The following is a 21,169-nucleotide window of genomic DNA, read 5'->3' as shown; positions in this document are numbered from 1 at the left end:
GTGGTGTTTGCGATTTGAGACCACTGTTTATCTCTGCTATGAAAACGAAACATTACAAACAGGCGCAAGGAAGAGGACTTTAACAGGACCCACGTGACAGGGCTCTTCATTAGGGACCCATTATCAGCCACGTGCTAAATGACTCATAGGGGTGATAGGATGTGTGCGCTGTCCTTGTTCAGAGTTAACTTTACAGGCTTGCGCAACCACCAAGCTATCCCTCTCTTCCCACGACACACCTTTTTAATGGCACAAGCTACGGTTATTAATAAATACCAAAACTGTTCTGAAACGGTTAAATTATTTCGCTGACCATACGAAACAGCTCAAGCTAGATGTCAGCACCAATCTTTTTTTTTAACAACTGCTCATGAGCCTGAACATGCCCCCTCTCTCTGTGGCGCTGTGTGACATGACTGTTAAATGGAGAACCAGCAACTGTCTCTTGATCCAAACTCCTCAGGGAGGGGAGATAGAGGACCAAGGATATCGCTTATTACCTCCATGAGGGGAATCTAAGTAATAGTGTGTGCGAGAGAGAAACGCATGTGGTTTGTGGAGCTACTATCTTTGTGTAATCTGCTCAGGGTAATGTCAAATAACATTTTGGCCAAGCCGTGCATGGATCAACTCCTGAGATGAACCATTCCTGCCCCCCCAAAAAAATCTGAAACAGTTGAAAACACTTCTTGATAAAATGGTCCCACAGTTGACCCATTGGTTCAAATAAATAAATGGCTCAAATGCCACCTACGTATGGATCCATATTGACCCCAAATCCCTTGCTCCTGATGCCCCACCCTGTGGACAGAGAATCTCTGCAGTTCCTCCCATGATGCACCTGTGCTGTTGCAGTGAGATGACGAGCGGGCGAGCGGACGGAGTAACGAGGCAATAAAAGAAAATCGACGACGTGAGATGTTGGAGATATTACCTCAGAGCAGCCATTCGTGACCCCAGAACAGTCTGCTGGCAAGCTGCAGCAGCCACACAACAGCACACGCAGTCAAGTCACTGCTGATGCAAGCTCCTTATATTTTAGTATAGTTATTGATTCTAAAGCTTTAAAATGCCATTGGGTAAAACTGATTTCCCAGGCATTACTCCAAATTATCGGAGGCAAGCCCTATTTTCAGAGCACATAACAATGGAGTTACCATAATAAGGAATTACCTTCAGGACTTGATCCTGGCTGTTATGATCCAAACGCAAGCCTTAAGGAATCAATTCTTGATTACAATTATATTGCCTGGCTTATTCATCCAAACTGTCAACAAAGTCAACGGGGGGTGGGTGGGCGGAGGATTAGTGACAAAATTAATCTGGGACAGACAAACATCCCTGGCGGTGTGGGTGGGGGGGCGAGCAAGTACAAAAGGAGGCTTGTTGCAAAGAAGTTGGATGGAGGCCCGTGATATTCAGCTTGTCGCCAGCTTTGTTTGAAAGGCTCCAGGGACCATTCAACACCTTGAGGTACTTAAGGCATCCTATTCACAAGATCCCTCCGAGTTTTCCTAAGGGCACCCCTAAGACGCGATAGGGGCCCGAAAGTAATAAAGCCTCCATCTTGGCCCCCGTCATCACATTTGTGAGGGAAACTCACATTTCACTGCATCTCGATAGGAAAAACAAAAACAAGGTCCCCAAACTTAGTGTGAGGGTCAGATGTCATCCTGAAGCAGAGCTGGGTCTCACTCAGTAGCCCTTATATCCTCTCACCTCTGACCCCCAGCACCTCCTTGACCTCTGACCTCCAGGACATTTATCATGATGGAGGAAAGGGCCATGTTCCCCTGTCAACTTTAAACATCGACCAGGGACAGTTTTAGACTCTGCTCATTACCGACATCAATTTCTGTGATTTAAAATCCAAGTCATCAGCATTTTATGCCAACTGGGCAGGTAAATCAGCTGGTTAGAAACACTGGTAGGTAATTCATCACTGGCCCAGTATGGGACCATCTTATTTATGTGTTGCACTTGGGTATTCAAGCAGTGTGACAGTAGAGGCCGTTTATGATTTTCATGCGGAAGCTCCTTTGGGATTGGTGGGTTGTCAAGACGGGAATTCCTGTTTTCATATGACACAAACACCATTTCATGTTTTTCATTTCAATTAAACAATCATCATGTCAAAAGCATTAGGTTATATACTGTGATATCAGTACATCAGCACCCCAAGACACACACACACACACACACACCCCTCAGGTCTAGCTGTACTACTCTCTATGCTAGTGGGATACCGATCCCCGGCTCCCAGAGCCCAAATAGTTGTCATCATACCCTGCCCCAGAGAGTCTGGGAAAACAAGCCCTCCGCCCTCCCCTGTGGGTCTAGTGTCTGAATGTAAAACTACCGCCACCTGCTGGCCGTCCAGGGAATAGGCCTCCTAAGTCTCCGATTTATATCTCTCTAACATCATAACTTACCCCGAGTCCGCTGCTGCTGCCAACCCATCAAGTGAACGGGTCAGTGAGACCCCCTGCAGGGAGGAGAGCAAGAGGAGAGACCAGCCCTGGAGGCCCATCTCACTCACACAAGGACAAGCAAGCTCAATGGGGTTAAACTGTTCTAAACAGAAACATGTTTTTCTTTATCTTTTTTTTCTCTCTCTCTCTTTACTGCCAACATGTAAAAACAAGGCAGCAAAGCTGTACTGTGTCGTCATAGACTTACACTGGATTGTGTGCAATGTTTGTTAGGTTTTAATGGCTTTCCCAGCACTGGCTAACATCATTCTCAGGGGAGACATTTGAGGTATCAACATGACCTGTTGATACATAGGTTACAAGACTATGCATGCTATATAACCCTGAGAAGCTGTGCAAATCACGCTAACTCGCACATTCTGGCACTGGAAAAGCTCTTAACAGAAGCCCACATTCCAAGCCCCACACTATCAGATAGTGTAACACTATATTGAGTGGCAAAAATGTGTTAACGCAATTCCATGACCCTTGACCATCAGTTGTTGAGAACATTTGTCTCCATGGCAGCGTATGTGTGGTAAACGGTAGACGATACAGTTTCAAGTCAAACACTGACTCATCAGTAAGCTAAACAACATGTAATGTCTTTGTGTTCCACTTTCCTCCCTTGTGCCAGACAGCTTGGGGGTTCCCAACAACATATCTCACAGTAATTAGTTAAGTGTCATGTGACTTCTCTGTCTTCTCTCTCTGTCTAATCTATTTTCACTATATATATCATATACTGTATACACTGTATAAATGTACAGAGAGAGAGAGAGAGAGACAGAGAGACAAAGAAAGAGGGCGAGAGAGAGAGAGAAAGCGAGAGAGTGAAAGAACAAATAAGATAAAGAGAACAACGGAGAGATAACAGAAGGAGCCGTTTGAAGTCTCTTCATTTAAGATAAGTCCTTCCCTTATTCTGCTTCCTACACATTCCTCTACAACGTGGCCAGTTCCTGCACTATCTGGCTCTGCCCTGACATCCCTTTCCTGCGCTCTGCTCAAATGCCAAGCCCGTGGAAAAGCGCCCGAAGCGAGGTGATACAAACACAAGAATTCCAGTCACCTGCCAAGAGAAATGAACTGTTTCCTCACACCTCTGCCTGGTGTGCGTCTGTTTGTTGGTGTGTGTTGGTTTTCGCGTTCCTGTGTGTGTTTTTTTTCTCAAGTGCGTTTGCACATATGGATTGATGTAACATCTCTCTAGCCTGGGAGAAAGCTGCAACCGTATTGTTCCAAGTTTGCCTGAGACCATTCCACAGGGAACTGTCTTGGAGGGGGGTAGAAGGATGGAGGCAGGGATGTTGGGGCGGGGGGGGGGACTAGCTGGGGGTTGGAATGGGTTGGGGGGTGGGGGGGGGTAACTGGGGGGTGGGTGGGAGTCTCATTTCCGAGGATTGTTACCGGGCTTTGAAAACTCCAGGAGGAGGGGTGATGAGGGGTGTGCATGTGTGTGTGTGAGAGAGAGAGAGAGTTGGAGAGAAAGAGAAAAAGAAGGAAACAGGGGGAGGGGTCTACGGGGCCTTGTTTTTTTCTTCTTCTCTTCTTAAAAAAAAAATCGGGGGGGGGGGGGGGGGGGGCGGGGTGTTTCCAAAACGCAACTCTTTAAAAACAAACAGCAGTCCCTCGGAGGCCTCAGATCCATTTGGCAGCTAGCGAGCGAGCGTGAGGACCGGCAGAGCGAGCAGGCAGCTATGACAGCCGTGGGGGAGTTTGTGCTGGTGTTGGGGCTGCTGGTGACGGCCCACTGTGCCGTGAGAGCCCGAGATCCCGAGGTGGAGGACGAGGAGGACCTGGACCGAGGAAGCTGGCAGCCCGGGGTCGGCAGGCTCCACCCCGGGGGCCTCGACAACCCCCCTCAGCTCCATAACGTCCCCGGGCACGGGCATGGACCTGATGCGAACGGGCCTGCCCGCATGCTGCCCCAGGATGGGAACGAGGATGGACACCACCCCCTGGGCGTAGAGGAGGAGATGGCCCCCAAGCCTGGAGAGGGAGGGAACTATCCAGCCCGCACCGGGTGAGTGTTTCTTCATGGTTTTGTTGTTGTTTGTGGCTCATCTCTCTCAGCTGGCTGAACAGGCAAGCGTGCTCTTTCGACTTGACTGTGAGGGTCATCGATCCGGACATATAGGTGAAAAGAGCACCCGTGGACTCGCAAAACCACACCCGCACACATACGCGTAGACAACATGAATACACGTGGATGCATGTGTCCGTTTTCAAAACTCTATTTGTGTCTCTCCCTTTCCTCCCCTTCTCAAGCCTTTCTCTCTCTTTCTCTCAAACACACGCACACACACCCGCACGCACACATTTAATGCATGCACTTCAAAAGAGGTGGGTAGCGTAACTGTTTTGTCTGCCAGCATGGGTTTAACTGCACCACCCAGGTGGAGTGTGGAGTGTGGAGCCTCTCACATTATACTGGGCCCCAGAAACCCAGCTTTATGAGGGCGTGGGGGGCTTCACACCATGCTGCTCTAAACACCCTACACACTTTTTCCCATCGCCACCACTCAACTCTCTCTGACCTCTCCAATGTGGAAACATACTATCTCCTCCATCTTCCTCTGCAATCAGTGTGAAGACATCCTAGGCCCATGGTGGGAAAGCAAACAGAGACAAAGTGTTTGAGCAAACATTTACGCGCACCCTCTTCACTGTGACAAATATGTATACAAACTCATGGTGCCTCCACTCAGCTATGGCTGGCTGTGTTCCCTGACGTCGTAAACCTCCTCCACCTTCACCACCTCTACACAGCATGCTCAGGGTTTTCCTTTACCAGAGCCCTAATCAGGAGTCATTTATCTTAATGGCTTTGAAAGCATGCATGGGCTAGCGAGGCTTTTCCTGTACTTTGCAATTCTGAACGGTTGCTCGAGTTTGATCTCTCCCTTAAAAGCAAGTAGTCAGTGGATGCTGTCCTTTTTCGAACCCAGATACATACATTACACTTCAAATTACACCCCCGGCCCTCCCGATTCCTTCATAATAGATTCCCAGGGGATCCAACCCAAACAACCAGCGATTAGCCCTCTTTGAGAGCTGGCCCCACTTACCCTTTTTCTGGTTCAAAAGGAACTGCTTTATTCCGTGTCCACCACTATTAACAGTAATGGGGAGCAGGTTTGAGTTTGGAATAAGTGAACGGTTGTGGTCCTGAGTTGTTTCTGATGCGGTGGGTCTGATTGGTGGTCAGTGGTCAAAGGTCAATGGTAAACTCAAACCTGTGTGAAGTGGGCTAAACCCTAGTGTGTGTGTGTGAAGAACCTTTGAGGTTGTAAAAGGTCAAGTATGCGGTTGGCTTTTAGTGTTGGGGTCATTTGGAGTAGCGTGTTATTGGCGTGTTTGCGTCCATAGGAACTTTCCGGCATTCTTCCTCATTGCAAACGTTTTAGCCCAGCCTTGGTGGATTGACAAGATTACCATGTGAAGCCCCCACAGCTCTTTGTGTGTTCAACTGCTGGGTTTTGTGTGCGCTCTATTCTACGTGCTAGCTGGCCCGGTTCTGGTGCAGAACAATGTGTGAGGGACGACCCGGGGGGTGGAGGTGGAATGTGGAGGAGAAGAGGGGTGGGGAGGGAGGCAGGGAGGGAGGGAGGAGGTGGGGGGGTCTGGACAGACCTGAAGCTTCGGTACGCATGGCGGACTGTGAAAGGGCCACGTAGGGGGGAGCAGAGCAGTGGACCTGCAGACTAAGAAATCACACAACAGGACTGGAGCAGGCAGGCAGAAAGAGTGGGCAGTGGGTTTAGACCAGACGTTTAGTGAACCCGAATCAGCCTGCAAAACAAGGGGGTGAAGGACGGGCAAACCTTTGAAGCTCTGTGAAATGAACCTCTTCCCAGCTCAAGCAATCCCTCACATGAGGTTTTGTTCCTCGAGAGATAGACCCATCGCCGTGCCCTCGAACCTACAGAATTCAAACACAATTCTTCCGGTAAGGTAAAACGGTCTCAACAGACATAGCCTCAGCCACACAGCCATTGTGCACTCTGCTTGTCCGTGGTGCTCTCAGCCAATCCAGTTCCCCTGGTGGGGGGCTCCGCAGGGGGCCTTCACTGATTACATCTCCCTGCTCCAGCTTCCACAGCGGAAACACGTCCCATCCGCCTCCCCCCTCCCTCCACAGTCGCTCCCGGGACATCGGGAAGACGATGCATTCCGACCCCCACCATCACCACCACCACCACCCACTATTCAAGTTCAAATGCCTTGATAAAAGTATTCGAGGTACCGCTGTTTGACTGTGTATTTTGGGACTGCTCCATTGGTGTAATCTTGCAGGTAAAGCAAAGTCAAATTCATTCAAGTGTGGGACTGTACTATTTCCAAACACAGTGGGTCTTTGTAATAGCAAATACATGCTGGACGGCGTTGGGCAAACTCACAACCACAGCAGCTGAAACATCAACATGTTTCAGCCAGACGCGGCTTCAGCACTCCCCTCACGACTGTCTCTCAGCGATGCGCCGTCATCAAACATGCCCTCAGGAAATCGGCCGCTTCCTTTGATTCCCCAGGGTGCTTTGCTGCGCTCGCGCTGGGGCCCTGGCACGGGCACAAAGAGCTTTTGTATACACTTGGGTTTCACGACTCCATGATGGCTCTGTGGCAGACAGGATCCCCGTACTGACCTGCTTCTTTTTCCTTTCGTGCGTCGTGTCAACATCAGCCCCTCGCACAGCAGTCAGGGTCCCCGGCGTTGCTGAAACACATCGAGGGCCCCGAAACAATGTCGCTTTTCTTGAGCCCTCCAAAGACCACCCCCCCCCCCAAAAAAAAAAAAGGCACAGCAAAGTACAGTAAGGACATTGTACCGTACAATCAACAAGCAAGCGATGTACGTGATACCCAACAAAAACAAATCTCCTCCATCCCATAATTGTCCCATCTTGGGAAAAGAGTCCAAAAAGGAGTGGAGTCGAAGGAGCATCTGGTCTAGCGTGGGGGGCTGTCTGAGCACAAATGATTCAACTCTCTCCAATGACCTCGGTCAAAGCAGTACAAAGGCTGCAGTTGACCCAGTGCTCCTTGGCTGTTGGCTAACACTCCCACTTGCTTGGCCTAATCGACAGTGTGGCCCTCTGATTACAGTATGAGAGAGGCCAGGCTGGGTGACGGAACCATCCAGCACTATCCTATGTTCCAGAGCCCTGGAATGTTATCGTGGCTGTCACGTACGGGCGTCGCGGAGAAGTGTGGGGTTGCCCCCCCCAACCCCCTCCCCAGTGCCCCCCCAACCGCCCCCCCCAACCGCCCCCAGCGGATATGCAGACAACAGGGCAGTGGGAAAGAGGCTGAGGATGGGAGTGTGTGTGTGGGGAAAGAGGGGGGGGGGGGGGGTAAAGGAGTAAGGTCACACACAACAGCATCCTTCCTAGAGGAGAGTGTGTGTCCATATAAAAACGTAGTGTGTGTATGTGTGTGTGTGTGTGTGGTGTGTGTGTGTGTGGATACCCGTGGGTATGCTCCGTGGCTGAGGGTCCCAGGATGAGGTGCTGTGTGAGCACGTCAGACGTTTCCTTCCTGCTTGGAGCCGGACAGGAGGTAACCCACTCTGTAGACAGTGTGTGTGTGTGCGTGTGTGTGTGGGGCGGGGGTGCCCCCAAGCCATTGTACTCCTCCAGAGATGGTCCTCCATGACGTCACAGCCGAGCAGGAAGTGGATGTGCACGTGGCAGCAGGGTGGAGCCAACAGCAAAGCTGTCTGGTCAGAGCAGGGGGAGGACAGCTTGAACCCAACATGGAAGACATGGGGACTTCTGGTAAAACAGTGAGGCCGTGGCATCGACATGGGTGTGGATAGCAGTGGAATAGATATAACTCCCAAAATGACTTCCGATGACACAGCATCGTATTGACACTGATGCAATTGGCCAGCCTTTTAGATGAGCCTGTTCTCCGTTGATGAACTGAAGGGTGCTTCAGTTCATCAACAAAGCCAGACCGCCATGTTCCTGGAAGTTGCATGGTCTCGTTCTGTTTTGCAATACCAATACGTGGAAAGTCCCTTCCTTCGTTATTTATGACACACGAACAGCCAAAATAAACTGTACGGGGCACAAGGCAAAAGCAGCAGTGACCCACCAGTTGTTTCGCCAAACATCCCATTCTCAGTTTACATGCAGCCCCTTGAATGGGGCGGATGTGAGGCCCGGCCAAACTCCTTTGCTATGACAGGGGACAAACTCTTAGCTTCGGAATTGGCTTCTCAGGGCGCTCATTGAGCATGATAAGTTGTGAGGTCAGCTTGTTTGTAGTAGCTCTGTTTAGACTGTATGTGGAGGAACACTCCGAGAGGGCTGGAAGCTGTGTGTGTGTGTGTGTGTGTGTGTGGGGGGGGGTACATGTGTGTGTGTGTACGTGTGTGAGTAAGTGTGTGTGGCTGTGAGTGAGTGTGTGTGGTTCAGGGGTGCCTGTTCTTTCAGTTGATGAAATACAAGCCTAGCGTTGGACCGTGACAGCCCTTCTCTCTCCGACCCTGAGTCAGCGAGAGCAAACATCTAGAAGTCCTATCACTTGAAGTCCTTCAAAGTGAAGGCTGGAAGCCATGCAAAAACATGTCTGTGTTTACAACAAAAGGAAGGGGTGAACACCTTTACTCTCCCCCCATTACAACTGGACCGGGCTCTGACAATCCCTTTGTCTCTGTATTAGAAACTCACATCCCCACACATCAACCTATACTACAGAAATGACTCGGGCCACACTCCAAAGCCAGGGGCCACGCCTATGCGACTACCTCCCCCGTCGCTGTGGAAACGAGCCAGACTGTGGCCTAATCCTCCCCTCTCAGCGCCAGCTGCGCCCCTGCGGCTTCAGAGCCTTTGTTTGGTCTGGCCCGGGACAGGGGTGCAGCGATTAGTAAGTCAATGACACACTGGGGTTGAAAGCGAGCCAATAAGGGGTCCTGGGAGTCCCATGGCCCGTACTGTGAGTAAGAAGTGGAGGGAGAGAGGATGGAGGGGGGCAGGCAGGAGGGAGTTAGGCTGGGGGGAGGCAGGTTGGAGGAAGGAAGGCAGACGGTATGGAGGGGGGGCGGAGGTGGAAGGATGGGGTAACGCTGCATGCACACACTGCCTGGAAATCTTTTGAACCTTCAATAGGTGAGACAGGTCAGATGTATACAACTTGTCATCCTGTACGAACACAAATAAACACCCACACGCAGATGTAATTAACCTTTGACCAGCACGTGCTCGAGGAAGGGAGTGGCAAAACATAACAGACAACCCTACTTAGCCCTGCCCCCTCATAGCCCTCCGTGTGACTCGCTGGCCCAGCAAGGTGAGCCAGAACAAACACCACTCTCACTTTTCCTAAACACTGCAACCCGAGTCCTCCCCCCCCCCTGCACCACCCCCCAAACTCTGAACCTTGAAGACGTTGTCACGTCTGTACATCGTCTGATTGCAGGAGACGCAGGCAAACGAACAAGCATGTCCCCTCCCGACCATGCGGAAGAAAGACACATGAACCGACCACCTCTCCCTCTCACCCTCTCTCACTCTCTCTCTTTCTCACACACACACACACACACACACACACACACACACACAGACACACACTGGCTGGTAGAGACAAGGCCACCCAGGAGAGGTGAAATCCATCCCCAGTCCACACCTGTCTCAGCTGGGTCAGTGTCAGCCAGTGAGCCGGTCCCTACCTCTGTTCCTGCCTGACCCCGTGACCCTCAACTGTCTCCCTTACCGGTGGGTTTGACAGCTCTAGTCTGGAGCAGGTTAACGCAGGTCTGGCCACAACAGACAGGGACAGAGTAGACGGATAAACATGCCAGTTGAATCTTTTGAAGTTCCATGAAAAAGGCTTTAGCATTGAAAAAAAAAAAAAATAGTCATAACAATAAAACCCATTTTTACATTGATCAGACTAACAATTTAGACCTGGCAACGTCAAAAAGAATTATAGTTAATATTTAGAACCGGTACTGTCAGACAGCTTTGTGTTCTCAAGGTCTCAGTCATTGAACCCTGTGCACTGATTAAGTATTAGGATACAGAGAGCTTCTTTCAGCACTGCACCCTTGGGAGGTGGACTCTACCCTGGCCCAGGCCCTGACTCAGGCAGTAGAAATAGTAAAGCCTGTTATCATCAACAGGGGGTTAGACACAGGCCAGGATAGAGAGACGGCACCAGGAGCCATAAAAGACAAACACAGAGAAAGATGTGTCCCGTAACTCCCAAATAAGGATGTAGAGTCCGAGCTAATGCACTCTATTTTTGGTTTCATGTTGACTATGAATCAACATTTTATTTTATTTTTTTATCAAATGAATGTTACATGTTTCCGGTAATTACTTTTGTTGCAGCTGTCTATGATGTGGGAAAGAAGAGGAGGTTGTTGGTTCTGTGGAGAGGATGACATGTTTGTCCCCGATGACCTGGAGAAACAGGAAGGAAGCGCAGCGAAAAGCAAACAAGCAGATAGCGAGACATCACCGGTCAGAGCAGAGCCCTCAGGGGGAGGGACCTTTGCCCTCTGGACACCTGATGGTCTCAACGGTCTAAATGGAAATGGACATGGAAATCACCCCCATGCCAAAGGCCTGACAGCGTGTGTGGTTTCCTCTCTTCCAGGAACTGGTGTGCGTTCGTGAGCCGCCGGGTTGTCACCGTGCCGGTGGCATGTGGTAAAGAGCAGTACACCATCCAGTCCCAGAGCCGCTGTCCCAGCGGCACGCCCGACTGTCAGCTGGTCATGTAAGCAGCCACACCCGGACATCCCTTCCAACGTCACCGACACCACGCCATTTTCTGTTGAGATTCCTGTTCCAACATAAACACATTGAAGTCTGATAAGCAGACTTCAATGTTTGTATATTGTGTGCGTGTGTGTGTGTGTGTGCGTGTGTGTGTAGGTACAAGCTCTCTACCCGGCCAGTGTACAGAGAGAAGCAGACAGTCATCACAGCTCTGCTGTGGCGCTGCTGTCCTGGACATGCAGGACCAAAATGTGAAGAAACAGGTAGACGTCCCCTCAGCACCTCAGCACCTCAACACCTCAACACCTCAGCACCTCAACACCTCAACACCTCAGCACCTCAGCACCTCAACACACAACTGGCTCGGATCATTCATTGGATCCTGGCCTCGTTGTGCCACAGAACCCACCACTCTTGACCATAACTGGAATGACTTGCTGACAAGGTTCTTTGTTCTGTCAAGTCTCTTTTTATCACGTACCAACAGATATTTTAGAGTCTCTCTCGGCAACTAATTTACAGCAGATATCCTGCTTTTAATGAGCCCCTAAATCTGGAATAGGAGAGAGACCTATCAGAGAAGGCAAGTCTACGAAAGCTGACAGTGACCTCCTCCCCCTGTGTTCCCCTCCCATTCTCCCTTCCTTCCATCTTCCTAACCTGTTTCGGCTTCGACTGCACATCAATCTGGGAATGCAATCTCAATCTCTGCCGTCCTCTCTCTCTGTGTCTCTCTCTCTGTGTCTCTCTCTCTGTGTCTCTCTCTCTGTGTCTCTCTCTCTGTGTCTCTCTCTCTGTGTCTCTCTCTCTGTGTCTCTCTCTCTCTGTGTCTCTCTCTCTGTGTGTCTCTCTCTCTCTGTGTCTCTCTCTCTCTGTGTCTCTCTCTCTGTGTCTCTCTCTCTCTCTCTGTGTGTGTCTCTCTCTCTCTGTGTCTCTCTCTCTGTGTCTCTCTCTCTGTGTCTCTCTCTCTGTGTCTCTCTCTCCGTGTGTCTCTCTTTCTCTCCCAGTCGCTGAAGGCCACGCCCCAGATTCTGCTGACCCGACACTGACCGCAGTGTCTTTTCCAGGCAACACAGGATATTACCACACAGGTATTTGACATTTTAATCTATAGCGACGTACAGTATGGTGGGTTTTTGCACCCGGGACCTTTTGACCTGCACTGAAGTGCTCTAATCACTGGGCTATACCCTCCCCATTCTCTAAACGCTGTTAGCCAATTAGCTGCGACCTTCAACAAACCAAGGAAACGCCAAGGGGGCCAAGCAGGGAGTTTGTGGCTCGCAGCAGCCTGTAAGAAGGTCGCCACCTCCCCTGAGAGGGAGGAAAGGGTGTGTGAACAGTTTCTCAGGGCTTTGTCCTCCAAGGCTGGACCAGGGTGTGTGTGTGTGTGTGTGTGAGTGTTTGACCCCACCCTAAACTCCCCTCGCCTCGCCTAACCCAACCAACCCCACCTCAGTCCTCTAACCTGGGCCATGGTCGTTCAAACACACAGTGACTCATAGACGTAAACACTTACGGGGGGGGGGGGGGGGGGGGGGAAATGACTCAAAGCGGCAGAACACAAGGGACCTAAGAATAACCCCTTGCCTTTCAGGGCCGCTTATGGGTCAATAACAAAAAGGAAAGAAAGAAAGAGGCAGAATTCTCCCTCGCTATCAGCCGCTCTGCTCCCAGTCCCTCCACGCCTCTCATTGAGGGGGCTTCCTCAACTGCAAAGGTCCCACATCAATAATGCCTTCAACATAACTGGAGTCAAAAAGCTATTGTTTTTCGACCGACACACATCAGGAACTGATGTGAAACACACATGCACACCCACTGGGGGGGGGGGGGGAGCGGAGAATGGAGCGGAGGAGGACTGAGCTGTGAGTCACTGTTCAGATGTGTAGGAACACTTGCCTATTGATCATTTCGGACGTTCAATTCTCTCCGTAGGTTCGTCTTAGCTTTGTCGGTTCCTGCATCCATCCGTCTGTCTGTCTGTCTGTCGGCCTGTGTCTGATCGTCTGTCTGTCTGCCTTCCTGTCTGTCTGTCCGTCTGCCTCCCTGTCTAGCTCCTCAGTCCAGAATCCCCCACCTGGCTGGGGATGTGGAGCGCGTACAGAACGACTTCCAGGCGTCTAGCAGTCAGCTGTATGACAGCCAGCCTCTCCAGATCGACCACAACAACGACACAGACCCAGAGTCTGCCGGGTCCCATCATCCTGGCCACGGGCATGATCCTCACCATGGCAACCCCCATTCTGGCCATCCCCATCCACACTCCATACCTGTGCCTCACAACCCCCATCATGGAGAGCACTTTGGGGGTAAGTTGGAATCCATTAAGTATCTCATCAATACTGACTTGGTTACTGTGTAAACATTCACGGTTGCATTGTATGGCAGGAGTGACTCTTCATATTGTGTAACTGCGGTATCACATTCTATTAGACACTTTCGTGAAAGCATAAGCATTCACTGACATGGTAACGACATCACCGTCAACATGAAACCCCACCGATATAGAAACAGAGTAATCAGCCTTCAGCAAAATCCTGTCTGAAATGCAATGTGTTTTTGTATTTGTTAGTCAGCTGCCCTGTCTCAGTCACATCCTATGCGAGGCTGGACAGTTGAGCAAACGAGAAGGGAAAATACAGATGAGGACATTTCCACTCCTCCATTCCCCCTCAGCGACACCTCCTGTGTTCAGTCACTCCCCTCCCAACACATGACAGCTTCCTCCGCAGGAAATCCTCTCTTTCTTCTGGAAGAAATCTCCCTCCATACATTGTGTTTGCAGATGATGTCATTCACGGTGGGATAGTGGTGACGGCAGGGATAATATCATGTCAGTTCTATTGTTATAGGAACACACACAGCAATCCTGGGGCGAAGCTTTACTTCCAATGACATACGTAGTACTGTTCTTGTTTGGGGAAAAAACTACAGTTTCTCTGGACTCTTCAGACTTCACAAGGCCTCGTTGAGTCAAAACCACCTTCAATATTTCCAGCTGTGTAAAACTCTCATGGCAGCAGTGACCTGATACTCTTTCTGTATAACCTCACTGCATTTGACCCTTGACCTCTTGAGGCCACAGCATGTGGGAAGTGGAGTTTTTGTCTCCTTACATAAATTGTGGGTCTTTCAAAAGTTATTAAGAAAACAAGCCTTGAGTCATGAAAGGCTCTCTGATTCTATAAAACACTCTGGAGCACAAGCAGGAACTACATGGAATGGAGGCCCTGGACTCTGTCCAGATTCAAGGGTGACATATACAAACAGAATAGACCCTGGAACATACTTACACATTTGGAAACGCACACACAATCACGCAAAGACATATCAAATCACATGCTGAAGACCATCCATGTGCTTTGTTTGTGTGCGTGTGACCCAGAGTCACCAACAGAAACACACACACACACTTAATAGGAAAGCTATGGGAGTCCTGCAGGCACATATCTGGCCATTCTAGAAGAAACCATGTCCATTAGGGATGTCTCAAGGGTGGACTACCCTACCATGGAACTCAACCCCCCTCCAACACCACTGGGCTCTTACGTAAACAAAGAAGTTCAGTCATGAAAAACAATACATAAAGGAAATTAGATGTCCAAATATACAGCTCAAAATAGCTGGGCTTCATGTTGTTTTTCCTATTTTTGGAAACTTAACTTTTTGACTTTGAAAACACAGTTTCGTTGTTGAAACTAAACGAATGTTGTTGAAACAAAGCCATTCTTTGGGACACCAATGTCTCTTGAGCGTTCATGCGAGTCGATATCAGAATTGATATAAACGGCTTTTACGTGGAGAACAATTCTTCGTGTTACAACCGACAACAACACAGAGTGTGGAGGACTGGGCAAACAATGAACAGAGCCTTGTTCTGACCACATATCTAAGTACATATCTGACTCACCCCTCCTCTGTTTGGTTGCCTCAGGTCCACACCAGGAGGAAGTGGATCGCTTGGATCCCTACCCGGCCGCCCTCTCCCCTCACCTCGTGTCCCACGTGATGGAACGGATCATGGACCAACTCAAGCCTGCCCTGGAAGGCTTCAACCGTACCTTGGAGCACCTCACACAGGAAGTAAGGGGTCTCTCCCAGGACATGGCCCAGCTCAGGAGCACCCAGTGGGATGTTCAGGGGGAGGCACTGGGGGGTGCCGGGGCTGGGGAGGCCCCGGAAGCCAAACTGGAGGAGACCTTCCAGCACATAGAAGAGGTTAGGAGGCAGCTGGCGAGTCACCAGGCTGAAATGCAGGACAGGCTGCACTCCCAGCACGTCATGCTGCACCATAACCTCACCTCCTTCAAGACTGACGTGGACATGAAGCTGAAGAGAAACCACAAGATGTTGCAGGTTAGTGAACCTTGGTTGTAGTGTAACAAACCTTTCGCATGTTACATTCAGGCTTCAAATAAACATCATTCGTATACTGTACATAGAAATGCGGTATTACTTCCTTTATACGTAAAGTTGCAAAGAGGTTGCTAAGAGGTGCACATGCCTAACCACATACAACTGTGATTTGGTCAAGGTGGGAAGACGTTCATTCAAACTTAAAATCAAACGTGCCATGTGATTCTTAAGTTGGCCTTTTTTCCCCTCCTTACCAGGTCAGCCTCCAAACCATGAATGTCACCCTGTCAGACATGAGGCTGGAACAAGAGCGTCTGAACGATGAGCTCCACAGCGACCTGAACAGCGCGAGGGGCAGCAGAAGAATCTCCGCCCAGACACCTGCGCCCCTCCAGCCCCCTCACCACACCACCCTGGCCCAGGACGACTCTTCGCTATGGGAAGCCATTGCCCGCCTGGACAACAAGGTCATCAACAACACGGTGAAGGTCGACTCCTTGGTGGAGGACCTGGAGATGGCTCAGGGGAACATCCAGGACCTGAAGAGTGCCTTCGGGGGCTTGGAAGAGGACATTGCCCAGACGGGCCGCAATAGCCAGGTCCAATTCATGGAAACTGTTCTGGAGGTGGAAGCGGCCAAAGTGGTGGTGGTGAACCAAGTCAGCGAGCTGGAAGGCAACCTGACCAAGCACACAGAGCAACTGCAGGAGATGGAGATCGACCTTGACTATCTCTATTCCTCATTCTACAAGAACGTTAGCAACGCCGGAGACTGCAACTGTAAGGCGTATGCGCTCGCTATCGCTAACCTGAAGCAAGGTTTGGCTAACGTGACCGAGTTGGCGAATGATAATCGCCTCGTTCTGGACGGGAACTCTGATGCTGGGGCAGATAACTGGGGAACGGACGGTGTCTGGGGACCCTCTGTGGAGGAGCTCCACCAAGGGCTCCAGCAGGTGAGAGAGTCTTTGGCCTTCGAGCAGGAGCGGACGAGGACACTCCACCACAACGTGTCCCAGCTGGCGACCTCGTCAGAGGGCAGCAAGAGGGACGTGAGCAGCCTGAGGGAGGCCGACGTGAGGCTGCAGGAAGAGATGAGACACCTGGCCAGCTCCTTCACAGCGCTGCTGAAGGACGCTCTGCGTCACACGGACGTGCTGGAGATGCTCCTGGGGGAGGAGGTGCTGGAGTTCTTGGACTGGCCTTTGAGAGACAGGGAGGCCCACTCCATCCCTGCCCTCAAAGACATGATCCACCACATGAAGGAGCAAATCAAGGCCCAGAACCTCAGCCTCACCTCCCTGTTGGGGACTTCTCACTCGGACACCCCAGCTGCTGACCAGCCCTCCGTGCTTGCCGACTGGGCCTCTCGCGGCCAGGACAGGAGCGACCAGCTGCGAAACCACCAGACCACATTGGACGCAGAGGACTATTCGGACAGCGACCTGTGGAGCCTTGAGAAATCCGTGGAGGAACTGGGGATGAAGGTGAGACGACTAGAGGAGAGACCCTGCCCTTCGAACTGTAGCCGCGGCCGAGAGGCGCCCCCCAGTGGCGAGGAGGCGACACTACAGGCAGAGGTGGTGTGGCTGAGGAGGGGTCTGGAAGACCACCTGAGGGTCTTCAAGAACGTCTTCAGCAACTCGGAGGGGCTGGAGGGCTCGGAGAGCACAGTGGACCTGGACAAACTGTGGGCCTTGCTGAAGAAGAAGGAAGGGAAGAAGACGAGAAAGGAGAAGAAGGAAGGAGGGAGAGTCAACATGCGGAGCAGGAGAGACACTTCAGGTAGGCAGTAAACCTCGTTTTCACTCACAGGTGAAAGAAAAAAAAACACTTGTATGCACTTCAGATTGACCGTCATTTCTTCGTATATTTGAGAAGGTTTTTCAAATCTTTTAACAAGTGTGAGAAAAAGAAGACATCAAATATGACTTGTTGAGTCCCTACTCTGCTACCATGTCAGTTTCATTTAACAACACTGCCCCCTAGTGAAGAAGAAACCAAACAGAGATTTCAGTTCAGACATCAAGGTCAAACTTGTGTTAAGGTCTTCATTTTAGCTTCATTTCTGTGAATGACATCCTCTTGATGTAAAATATGGAGCATGTATTATAAATTAAAACTCGACTTCTCTTTTCTCCTCCCAGTACATCCCAAGATTCCAAACAATATTCTCCTGTTCCTGGCTGACTCCTTCAGCGGGGTCAGCGAAAAGAACCTGATGCTGTTTGAGTCCGCACTACTAAACCGTGACCAGGCGTACTCGACCACCACCGGGGTCTTCAAGGCACCAGCCAAGGGGGTATACCTATTTGTGCTTACGCTGGACTTCAGACCTGGTCCGACACTGGTAGTGCTGAGAAGACAACTTGGTGACTTTGCTATTCGGTATGACGAAGAGGCCCCAGGGCTGAGTCCTGTGACCCGTGTGGCCCTCCTACAGCTGGAGAAGAACGAGGAGATGTATCTGGAACTTCTCCGGGGGACACTGGCGACAGAGTATCCCCAAAAGAGCTCCTTTGCCGGGCTACTGCTTCACCAAACCACCTGAGGGCGCTATGGAGCCACTAGGGAAAAGACACTGAACTGAAAGTAAACAAACTTTTAGCTGCTATGGCACTCATTTTAAGTTTCTTTGTATTGGAAGAATAGGTGTATATAAGGGGTTCATGGGTGGTGATGAAAATGTCTGTCAAATATTACTTTAAGTTAGTAATGCAAGTTGTTGAAATACTGTTTTATGATATGCCATACTCTCTGAACAATGATTCTCGAACACATAGAATAAAAAAAATCTGACAAAGTGATGTGTGACACCCCAAAGAAAAATGTAGCGTCCTGCCTGGTGCAGTATGTCAGTACGGACACTGTTCAGCAGTTGGTAGGTGGACATAACTTTGTCCACCACCCAGTCACACTGTATATAACCTGAAATAACATGAAACCAGCCAAGAAGTTGTGTACTAAAATAAGGTTATTTACTTAAAAATTGATACATTGGACAGGATGTATACAGAGTATTCTTTCCTTGGTAAACTCATAAGGCACCTTTTTTTTAACCAGATGCTGTACAAAACACATTTAAGATTGACATTTTTAGAGATTATTCTATGTTTATTTTCTTGCATATTACAAAGAGGAAAAAACACTAGTTACTGCTCGGGTGTCGTACTTAAATATCTACCATATGTACGGTTAGCTTAAAATTCACAGACAACATACCGTTTGTGACCTGGTCACACTCCTGGGTTTGGGCGCACGTGCCGTGCCCTCAGAACGCCGACGCGACGCGTAAGTCAGCGGACGTGCACACGAGCCAACAAGGATGGGCTCGCCGATCGGGCGAAACTCCGCCCCCGCGAGCGCTGCTCTGCTCAAGCTATGCGACATACACGATGTTTGATGGGTTTTCTTCTGGACAGGAGGGAAGCCGAGGCCAGCGTTGGCTGGATGCGTACGAGGGGGCAGACAGACACACATACAGGGGGGACAGGGAGGACGTTTGAGGAGTTCCCTGGCCGAGCCTCCTGGATCCACTTCCTCTTCACTGACACCAGGGGGCGTCCACGGGGAACGACTAGCTCGCTCATTCTTCATACTTATTCGTTTTACTGGCTTGATCGCGGCATCACTCTGAACGTGCACATTTGCTTAAGATTTGAATGTGGATGTTTCCTAGTTATGGAGGATATGATTCTTTACTGGCTGTCACTTTCATTTTTTCTCTCCCCCTGATGAAAGATAATTGAGAAACTTGTTCTCTTGTTCACTGTTAAAAGTTCAACATTTTAGTTTAAAGCCACGATGTAATTCACTATTGTCTTGTGTCAGCCATGTATTATGGAATTCAAGTTAACACACTGGTTCTATTCGGAACGGATGTGGATTGTGAGCATTATGATAAATCTCTTGACATTGGCATCGTTTCAAAGACTGGCAACCTACAGATCGTTTACCTAGAAGCATTGGCAATAAATAAGACTGCACGAAGCAACCGTGTCTGTCTATGGCAGAGTGGATTGGCTCAGCACAGTGACAGCTTGGAAAAGCAAATAAAAACATATTCCTCCACATAGGACTCTGTGGTGTGCAAGAATTGGTCGGGGGCAAATTATCTACTGACAATGAATATTCAAAAGGTGTACCGACTCACACCTCACTCACTCCGCGCGTGGGCGAGGGGCACACGGAATCCACTGACCTGCCTCCATTGTTGAGCTCCAGTATCCTGACTGCCAACACTCCTCCTCAAGGCTTATTTACAGAGGAACATATCCGACAGACAGGAGCTGCACTGACGATGGGCACACACTGCCTTACCCCCCCCCCGTCTTACCAGGCGCTTTCTCCATACAGCGTGAAGACTCTAAACTCTTCCCGAGACATCCTACTCTGTGTCGAAGCGCGACCTGACGTTCGTGAGGATGTGGAGCTGAGGTTTGCATTTGGGAAGCAAGTTTTTTTTTTCTTCTTTTTCTTTTAAGGCAAGTCAGGTATGCCCTTGTATTAAAGTCCTTGGTAGTCTAGTATTGCTCGTAGCTCCTAAAGCATGTCGTGTTTTTGAATCCACTGGACGTGAATAACATTGCAGCATATTCTTTTTTTTTTTTTTTAAGGGTTAGGCACGGCATCTATTGATACAATTCTATTTACATATTAAATTCACATATTATTATAGTACCTTATTCCATAATTGCTCTACTTTAGGAGTAGCAAGATATATTTCGATATGGCAGGAGAAGAAGTGTCCTGAAGATAAAAATACAAAACAAAATTGGCATTTCAACGGTTGACAGCAAAATTAAAAACGTGACTGGCGGGTGGTGGTGAGGCCTGCTGGGGCGGCGTCGTCATGCATAAAGCGCGGCTCTGGCTCTTCTGAGTGGGTAATCCCTTCTGTCCGTCAACCATTTCACAGGCGCGTGCCAGAGAGCCGCCACACGATTGGCTTTCACAGAAAGCATCAGCAAAACCCCCCCGGCACTCTGCTTCCTAAGACCCGGTTCTTCCTTTTCCGGCCAATGAGAGGAAAGCGTCGACCTGGTGGAGTCTGTGTAGGCGGACAGCCCATCCTCAACAGCAGTTTTGCTCTGCCCGCTGTGGTTGTGTGGAGGATGTGTGTGGGGTAGGTAGAGGGGGCTTGAGGCCCCGGTGACAGGGTCCTGGTGCTCATATGTCCCCACCCTGCTTCTCTTCCCCTCCACAGCAGAGGTGTCGTGATCAGCATCATGGGACTTGTAGTTCTGTCGCACACTTTGCCTCCAAACCGCTCAGTCATGCCGTGTTAGGTACAGTGGAGGGGTGAAAGGGGTGGGACGTGGGGGTAGGCGGTGGGGGTCTGGGTGGGGGTCTGGGTGGTGGGGGGTAAGGTCAAATTTTGATGTCCTGCGATTCCACCATTTTGGCGAGGGTTTTCTTGACTCGTAAAATGGTGAGGCGCGAGGCGGGATTGTGGGCCCAGCACTCTGACATCAGCTTCAGCATGGCTCGGAGACACTGGAGGACAAAACACAAGGCACCTGCTTTACATAACCGCAGGACAAACACTGACACGACTCTCGCACAGAGCCTCACGCTCAACAAACTGGAGCGAGCGCTCAC

The 21,169-nt window shown here is 50.1% G+C and overlaps 2 protein-coding genes across 5 annotated transcripts in view; one reads left to right on the top strand and one right to left on the bottom strand.

The window, feature by feature from the left end:
• The first annotated feature begins 4,132 nt into the window (after positions 1–4,132).
• mmrn2a (multimerin 2a) lies at positions 4,133–18,570 on the top strand. Its single transcript, XM_084708812.1, has 8 exons — positions 4,133–4,497; positions 11,085–11,207; positions 11,366–11,472; positions 12,217–12,300; positions 13,267–13,521; positions 15,147–15,568; positions 15,826–17,353; positions 17,716–18,570. The coding sequence occupies exons 1-8, from the start codon at positions 4,172–4,174 to the stop codon at positions 18,117–18,119; spliced, it is 3,249 nt and encodes a 1,082-aa protein (XP_084564938.1). The 5' UTR covers positions 4,133–4,171; the 3' UTR covers positions 18,120–18,570.
• Positions 18,525–21,169, bottom strand: part of bmpr1aa (bone morphogenetic protein receptor, type IAa) — a 31,689-nt gene continuing 29,044 nt past the window's right edge. For all 4 annotated transcript variants that reach the window (XM_084708815.1, XM_084708813.1, XM_084708814.1 and 1 more), the window contains one exon: positions 18,525–21,064. In XM_084708815.1, coding sequence (XP_084564941.1) covers positions 20,939–21,064 — 126 coding nt within the window. In that variant the 3' untranslated portion in view covers positions 18,525–20,938. The remainder of the gene's footprint in view (positions 21,065–21,169) is intronic.

This window comes from Hypomesus nipponensis, chromosome 11 (assembly GCF_054491055.1).
Source record: "Hypomesus nipponensis isolate SF chromosome 11, ASM5449105v1, whole genome shotgun sequence".
Lineage (NCBI taxonomy): Eukaryota > Metazoa > Chordata > Actinopteri > Osmeriformes > Osmeridae > Hypomesus > Hypomesus nipponensis.
Note: the sequence above shows the minus strand (reverse complement) of the source record. Positions and strands in the feature narration are given on the sequence as shown.

Coding starts and splice junctions, on each gene's coding strand:
- mmrn2a (XM_084708812.1), top strand. CDS start 4,172: ATGACAGCCGTGGGGGAGTTTGTGCTGGTGTTGGGGCTGCTGGTGACG. Junction 11,208..11,365: donor CCCGACTGTCAGCTGGTCAT/GTAAGCAGCCAC, acceptor GTGTGTGTGTAG/GTACAAGCTCTCTACCCGGC. Junction 15,569..15,825: donor GAAACCACAAGATGTTGCAG/GTTAGTGAACCT, acceptor CCTCCTTACCAG/GTCAGCCTCCAAACCATGAA.